Here is an 8,550-nt window from a genome sequence, read left to right on the forward strand (position 1 = left end):
ATTTCTTAATGCATGCATTACGAAATGACAATAAAAGGAGACTACGTGTCTTCATAATCTAAAAAAAAAATGAGAGGAGAGAGTGAGTATTGAACTGCTAGACAATGATGCAAAAGAGGTAGTAATGGGGGACAAGCAAATGGTGGACAAACATAATAAGAGTCTTTTGTCTGTGGAAGACATTAGCAGAATGCCAGAAATGCAAGAGTGTCAGGGGGCAGAAATGAGTGTCATTGTTATTACTAAGGAGAAGGTGCTTGGGAAGTTGAAAGGTCTTAAGGCAGACAAGTCATTTGGGACAGGATGGATGCCACCAGAGGGTTCTGAAATAGATAGCTGAAGAGTTTGTGGAAGCATTAGTACTGATCCTTCAACAATCACTAGATTCTGGAATTGTTCCAGAGGAATGAAAATTGCGAACGTCACTCCACTCTTGAAGTTCAGGAAGCAGAAGAAAGGAAACTATAGGCCAGTTAACCTGACTTCAGTGGTTGGGAAAATGTTGGAGTCCATTATTAAGGATGAGGCTTCAGGTCACCTGGAGGCACATGATATAATAAACCAACATCAGCATGGTTTCCTTAAGGGGAAATTTTGCCTGTGGGAAGCTAGTGCAGAAATTGCAGAGGCCCTAACAGAGAAATGTGAAACACCCTTAGTCATGGGTGAGATGCCGGAGGACTGGAGGATAGCTAACGTTGTTCTGTTGTTTAAGAAAGGCTCTAAGAATAAGCAAGCAAATTATAGGCCAGTGAGCCTGACATCAGTAGTGGGAAAGTTATTGGAAGGTATTCTAAAGGACCAGATAAACAAGAACCTGGATAGACAGGGGCTGATTCGGGACAGTCAACAGGGCTTTGTGGTAAGTCACCTCTAACCAAACTTAGAGGGTTTTTTTTCGAGGAAGTTGGCAGGAAAGATGGCGGATAAGGTGATGAGGGAACCATCAAATGCTCCCCATACCTTAACCCTTTCATTTCCAGGATTATTCTCGCAAACCTCCTTTGGACCCTCTTCAAAGCCAGCACATCCTTTCTTAGACAAGGGGCCCAAAACAGCTCACGATACTCCAAGTGCTGTCTGACCAATGCTTTATAAACATCCTTGTTTTTATATTCTAGTCCTCTCAAAATGAATGCTAACATTGCATTTGCCTTCCTTACTACCTACTCAATAACAAGTTAATCTTTAGGAAATGGTACACGAGAACTCCCAAGTCCCTTTACACCTCCGATTTCTGAATTTTCTCCCCACTTAAAAAATAATCTACACCTTTATTACTTCTACAAAAACACATGACCATGCACCTCTGTGCTATATTCCATCAGCCACTTCTTTGCCCATTCTCCGAATCTGTCCAATTCCTTTTGCAGACTACCTGCTGTTTAAACTTCTGCAATGCCTGTATGTTTGTAACTCCAGCTTTCATTATCAAAACCTTCCTCAAAACTAGATCAAACCACGTGGCCTTTTTCTGAGGGAGACTGGAATCTTCTATAACCTCCAGCAGCAACCATCCACCCCCCAACCCCATCGACCCTGAAGTTATCCCATCTGGACCTGGTAACTAGTCCATAAGCAGTCAGCTTTTCTAGTACCTCCTCAGCAAATTTCACCCCATCCATTATCGCTGCTACCTCCTGATTACTAGGATTCTGTTCGTTGGGACAAAAACCAATAAAATCTGCTCCAATGCTCCAGTTACTCTTTCTTCCTCTAATCCCCAAGATCATCTCCTTCATCTTGATATGTCCCACCACTCTCTTATCACTCACATTTCTGCATGCTTTTGAAAGACTTATGGGTCCCTCTTGTTAACTACTGTTTCCACCACACTCTCTCTTTGCTCGTTTTAATTTTCCTGCCATTTCCTCAGTCAGCTTCCTAAATGCATCTTGGCCGTCACTAAATTCTCTCCGGTAAATTACAAACAAGGGTTCAATTCAGAAGAATTAGAGGGGAATCTTATAGAAACACATAAAATTATGAAAAGAATAAGATAGAGGCAGGAAGGTCATTTCCACTGGTAGGTGAGACTTGAATTAGCAGAAAACAGTAGAATAGATTTTGGACAGAGATGAGGAGAAACTGCTTTTGACAGAGAGTAGGAATCTATAGAACTCTCTGCTCAGGGAAGCAGCAGAGGCTCTTCATTAAATACATTTAAGACACAGATGGATTTTTATTTCGCAGGAGAATGAAGGGTTTTGGAGAAAAGGCAGGTATGTGGAGATGAGTCCAATTGACCATGATCTTATTGAATGGTGGACCAGGCTTAACAAGCCAGATGGCCAACTCTGGCTTCTTATGATGTGTATCACACACCTACATTTTTCAGCGTCCTCTCATCAATTTCTTTTCTTATCCAGTGAACGTCATGTTCCCTTATTTTACCCCCTCGTTCTGTGAATACACCGGCCTACATCCAGAACATCTGCTCTAAAAATGTCACACGTTTCATTGCAGTTTCACTTTTATCTGATCTCAATTTATAATGCTAGTAAAGCCTCCACAGATCATGTAGTATCTGCAGATGAAGAAACTGTTAACACTTCAACCTGAAACTGTTATCCCATTTCTCTCTCCACAGATGCTGCCTAACCTGCTAAATATTGACAGCATTTGTTTCTGTAGATTTTTGCTTTTAGTTTCCATTTATCCTGTCCAGACCCGCTTCTATTGGTTAAAACCTCCTTGTACACAACCCCTGCGTTAAATTTCTCCTCAACGCTTGCTATCAAACCTGATGATCTAATGATTGCGCACTCACTCAGACAACTCCTGCTCCACCACTTCCCTCTGCCTTTTAATACTAGCTCCCTCTCCTCTATCTTCCTCTCAGTCTAGAACTCCTAGATGAAGGGCTTGGACCCAAAATGTCAGCAGTCCATTTCCCTCCATGGAGGCTGCCTGACCCATTCAGCTACTCCATCTTTTTGTGTTGCTTCAGACTCTAGAATCTGGAGTTTCTTGCAACTTAACCTAATGCTTATGGTTCCCCAGGAGCCCTCCCACTGATACTTCAGCCTACCCCACACTCCTCAGAACCAGACTCTTCCTCGCTGGTCTGGAAACTCACTGATCAGCGATGTTCTTAGAACTTAGAATATAGAATATAGACCATAGAACAATATAGCACGGTACTCATGATAGCCTTTCAACCAACCCCAACATCAACTTAACCCTTCCCTCTCACACAGCCCACCCTATTTTTTTTTAATCAATGTGCTGAAGAGCCTGTTAAACATCCATAATGTATCTGCCTATACCACCACCCCTGGCAGGACATCCCACTCACCCACCAATCTGTGTAAAAAAAAATACCTTTGACAGCACCCCTATAATTTCTTCCAATCATCTTAAAATTATGTACCCTCATATTAGCCATTTTTTGCACTAGGAAAATGTCTCTGCTATCCACTCTATCTCTGTTTCTTATGATCTTCAACAACTCAGTCAATACCCTCATCCTTCTTCGCTCCAGAGCAATAGCTCTAGCTTGCTCACCTTATCCTTACAAGGTATGCTGTCAATCCCAGACATCATCCTGATAATTCCCCTCTCTAAAGCTTCCACATCCTTCCTATAAAGAGGCAACCAGAACTGAACACAATATTCCATGTGTGGTCTAACCAGAGTTGTTGTTGTTTATTTTTAAAAAGAATGCAACATTACCTCATGAAGCTTCAACTCAAACCCCTGACTAATGGTGTCCAACACACATACTCTTTCTTAACCACCGTATCAACTTGCATGGCAACTTTAAGTGGTCAATGGATGTGGACCCCAAGATCCCTGTTCCTCCACTCTGCTAATAATCCTTCCATTAACCTTGTACTCCATCTTCAAGTTCGACCTTTCAAAGTAAGTCAGAATGACCACCATCTGCCACTTCTCAGCCTAGCTCTGCATCCTGTCAATGCCCCACTGCAATGTACAACAAGCTTCTGCTCCATCCACACCACCACCGAAACTTGGTCATCTCATTTACTAACCCACCCTTCCAATTGCTCTTGCAAGTTATTTATATAAATCACGAAGAAGAGGGGTCCCAGAAAAGATCGCTGCTGCACACCACTGGTCACCGATCTCCAGGCAGAATATACTCCATCTACAACCACCCCACCTCTGGTTTTTATGGGCAAGCCAATTCTAAATCCATGCAGCCAAGTTTCCCTGGGTTTCATGCCTCTGACGTTCTAAATGAACCCACCATGGGCTCAAACACCTTACTAAAATCTATTTGCATTACGTCCACTGCTCTACCTTCATCAATTTGCTTTGTCACTCCCTAAAAGAATTGAATCATGCTCCTAAGGCATGACTTGCCCCTTACAAAGCCATGCTGAAAATCCCTAAACAGACTACGTCTCTCCAAAATGCTTATAAATCCTGTCTCCAAGAACCCTCTCCAATAATTTGCCCACTTTGATGCAAAACCCACTGGTCTACAATTCCCAGGGTTAACCTTATTAGCTTTCTCGAACAACAGAATATTTGCTACCCTCCAATCTTCAGGCACCATTCCTGTGGCCAGTGAGGATGCAACAATCATCACCAAAGGTGCAGCAATCTCTTCCCTCCCTTCCCATTACAATCTGGAATATATCCTGTCCAGCCCCGGGGATTTTCCATCCTAATGTCTTTTAAACAGTTCCAGTACATGCTCTTTCTGAACCTTGACATGTTCCAGCACATTAGCCTGTCCTACACTGTCCTCGCATTCATCAAGTTCCTTCACACTGGTGACTGCCAAAGCAGTGCACTCATTAAGGGCATCCCCTACCTTCCATGGCTCCAGACACGTTTGCTCTTTTAACCCTGTTCAGTCCTACCTTCAAACTAGCCATCCTACTGTTCTTCACGCACATGCAGAATGTCGTGTGATGTTCCTTCACCTACTCACCAAGGCCTTTTCATGTCCTCTTCTAGCTCTCCCAAGTCCATTCTTAAGCTCCTTCCTTGTTGTCTTGCAACTCTCTGGAGTTCTTTCTGCTCCTTGTTTCCTAAACAGTAAATAAGCTTCTTTCTTTCTCTTCACTAGGTGCTCCACATCACATAACAACCATGGTTCCCTCTCCCTACTATCCCTTCCCTGCGGCAATGAGACAAACCTATCTTGAACCCCATGCCAATGCTCCCGATGCGACCTTCACATTCCCATTGTGCATTTCTATGAGTACATATTTTCCCAATTTATGCTTCCAAGCACCTGCCCAATAGCATAACTCGATCTTAAATACTTTCCCATCTCATCTGCTCCTATCCCTGTCCGAGGCTACGGTAAGTGCCAAAGAGTTGTCACCATCTCCAAAATACTCACCCACTGAGGCATCTATCACCTGATGGGGTTTATTGCCCAGCACCAGATTCAATACGACCTTTCCTCTAGTTGGCCTATCTTCAAAAATCCTTCCTGGGCACTCTAACAAATTCTGCACTGCTAAAACCTTTTACACTAAGGAGGTACCAATGAGTATTAGGGAAGCTGAAGTTACCAATGACAACAACCCTGTTATTTTTGCACCTTTCACAAAATCACTTCAATCTGCACCTCAGTGTTTCTGTTGTTAATGATGGGTCTATAGGATACTCCCAATGGAGCAACTGCTCCCTTCCTGTTTCTGACTTCCACCCACACTGACTCAGGAGATGATCCCCCTGCGACGTCCTCCCTTTCTGCAGCTGTGATACCACCCCCCATACAGCAATGCCATTCCCCCAACTCTTTTACCTAGCCCAGTAGCATAGTGCTTGGCTTATTGCTATTCCAACACGAGTGACCCAGGTTTAATTCCTGCCACTGGCTGACGGGAGTTTGCACGTTTGCTCTGTGACTGCCTGGTGCCCCTTCAGCTCAAACTCCCCAGTAATATTCCTTTACACTAGAGTCTCCATCTCCCTCTCAGTACATCGAGTCAGTGTTGCATGCTCACATAAATTCAGATGCTGGAAATCTGACGCACAAATGGAAAATGCTGGAGAAACTCAGACGGTCCGGCAGCATCTGCAGAAAGTGAAATTTTTAACCTAAACCCTTCTTTAGAACCAGCAGACGTGAAATATTGACTGCTGCCCTTTGCACAGACGCTGCCTGACCTACTGAGTGCTTCCAAACATATTTCTGTTTTCATTTTTTACATTAAAATTGCAACAGGATTTACAAGCAAAAATAGGTTTAAAAAATTTTACAATAGTCTATTTGTTGCTTTAACTAGACAGAACGTTATAGCTTCCTCCAAATGGTGACAGTTGCAGCAATTGCAATGGGACAAATGTTTAAGAAACACATATTTGCTCGCGAGGATAGAATTGGGTTAAAATGCGGGGACAACTGCAGTAATAAATCAAAGAAAGCATCAGTGAAATAAAGGACCCCCTCCCCCTCCATCCAGCCGCCCGGTATCTCACACTGAGACGGGCTTCGACATCACGGCACGTTTGGTCGGCAGGGGGCGGGCAAGAAGTGGTTTTAGAGAGGAGGTGATTATTTCACAGCTCAGAGTTTCTGTGCATTGGGCTAATGTTCCCCTCTCCCAATGCTATGAAATTCGCTTCCAACAAACTGCCCGATTTAAAAGGCACACGAGGAGATTCACCTATGCAAGAGGGGGAAAAAAAACCCACACACACACACAGCTACACGACCGAGACTTCGCAACAAAAGGGGAAAGCATTTCTGACTGAGTACTTTGCTTGTACAGCGTCCTTTAAGGCATTCCTTTGTCTCCCCGTGTTTAATCCAAGCTCCGCTATCAGCAGGAAATCCTTCCAACTATTCACCCGTAAATCAATGGGACTTTCACACGCACGCAAAGTTTCCTCACTTGTTATTCGCTTGGTGAATTGGCTGTGAAATTAATCATTTCAGCGATCTCCGCTCGTTTTCCCTTTTCTGATTTACACAGAGATGGATTCATGGGAAACATAAAAAGTCTTTTCTCTCCCCCCCAACACAAAACATAAAAGGGGGAAGAAAAATATCCGCAAGCTGGCATTTGCTGGTTTTATTTGTAAATTCCTACCACCAAACCACCCCCGCCAAAAAAAAATCAGAAAGGCTGTGGATCGGAACTAATCGTGACGGACCGCCAAGAATTACAGCAGGGTCCGTGTGAAATGCCCATTGTCAGTCGCCCCCGATCCCCTCGGAGTCCACACACAGGCTGACCGAGGCTCCGGCGCAGAATCTGGAAGCTCCACATCACCCTCCCCCCCCCTTAATCCTTCACAATGAACCACCACCCCTCGCCCAGTAGCCCCCCACTCCCCCCTCCCACCACCATCAACCTGCCCTCTGGAAACAATAACGAAGGAGGTGCGCGTTAATTTCCTGTCTTACCTTGGTACATTGGGGCCATCGGTGCAATGCTGTGTGCTATGCATGGCAGAATACAAAGCCCGTTGCTCCTCTCCTTGCTAAACACGGTGTAGATCTGCCATATTGTGCTGGATTAATTTGGTGTGCAAATCCCCGGCTGCATCGCTTCGTCGGTTCGCCCAGAGAGGGAGAGAGGGAGAAGGAGAGAGAGACATCGAAGGGGGAGAAAAACTCTTTCAAAATCGGTCATTGAACGCTCTTCTTTCATACAAGGTTCTCTCTCCCTCCCCCTCTCTCCCTCCAAGTACAAGATAACGGAGACGCTGGGAGAATCCAGTTCGAGTCCCACATGCGGCTCTGATACTTGGCGTCTCAATATTTCAGATATATTTTGTTATATTTCTACTGAGTCAAATTACGTTCTTTTTACCTTCTGGACAACATGTCTGTGAGGTTTCTGCAAAGTTACAAGCAGAAACCAGAGAGCCGAAGAGACATCAACTGCCTATGCAGTCGATCTCTCCCGAAAATAAAACCCTGCAGGGAGAGAGAGAGAGAGAGAGCGGCTGAACAACTTTGCTCTGCAGACGCCAACTCTCTTTGCAATGAGTTTCGGAAGGCCTCCACTTGCTTCGAGTGGGATGGGAGAGGGGGGAGGGAGGGAGGGAGGAGGTGCGGGAGGTGTTGGGCTGTGATCAGCTGCGGTGGGCGAAGGCGACCAAAGAGCTGTCTCCAGCACTGAGAATGAAAAAGAGAAATTACTCCTGCGCCGCTCTCTTCTTTCGACTGCTCCAGGCTGGAGTCTAGAGTGACGCAGGGAGAGCTACAACGAATGATAGGGGGGATGAGTTGGTGAGCGAGTGATGCTTGCCCATCCAAATTGGCACTTTTAACTCCTTGTTTGCTGGTCTATTAAAGGGCAGAGTTTGATCTGTTTCTTGTAATCCGTCCATCATTTAATTGCTCTGTATTTAATCCCGCAATCGATGTCATTGAAACGATCGACTTGCGCCTTGATATCAAGGAGAGTTTGCTGCGTCCCTGGTTCAGTAACATGCGTAACTCGGACGGTTCGCTATCCGGTGATTTAAAAATCCCGATGTTTCACAATCTTGTCGCAAATCAAAGTCAAGTTCGTGCTTATTATCCTATTACATTACGCATTGGTGCAGTGGAAACTTACAGCAGTATCATATGCTCATAGTGTCATACACAATATTGACAAGAAA

General features: G+C 44.6%; 1 protein-coding gene across 5 annotated transcripts in view; it reads right to left on the reverse strand.

Moving 5' to 3' along the window:
- hipk2 (homeodomain interacting protein kinase 2) overlaps nt 1-8,332 on the reverse strand; it is a 265,244-nt gene extending 256,912 nt beyond the window's left edge. The window contains exon 1 of one of the 5 annotated variants that reach the window (XM_063058276.1): nt 7,343-8,332. Coding sequence is in view for 1 of the 5 variants with exons in the window: in XM_063058275.1 (XP_062914345.1) it covers nt 7,343-7,361 (19 nt within the window). In the remaining 4 variants the exon portion in view is untranslated. The remainder of the gene's footprint in view (nt 1-7,342) is intronic. The other 4 variants (XM_063058273.1, XM_063058274.1, XM_063058272.1 and 1 more) reach the window with 4 other exon arrangements.
- Nucleotides 8,333-8,550: the final 218 nt, after the last annotated feature.

This window comes from Mobula hypostoma, chromosome 9 (genome assembly GCF_963921235.1).
Source record: "Mobula hypostoma chromosome 9, sMobHyp1.1, whole genome shotgun sequence".
Lineage (NCBI taxonomy): Eukaryota > Metazoa > Chordata > Chondrichthyes > Myliobatiformes > Myliobatidae > Mobula > Mobula hypostoma.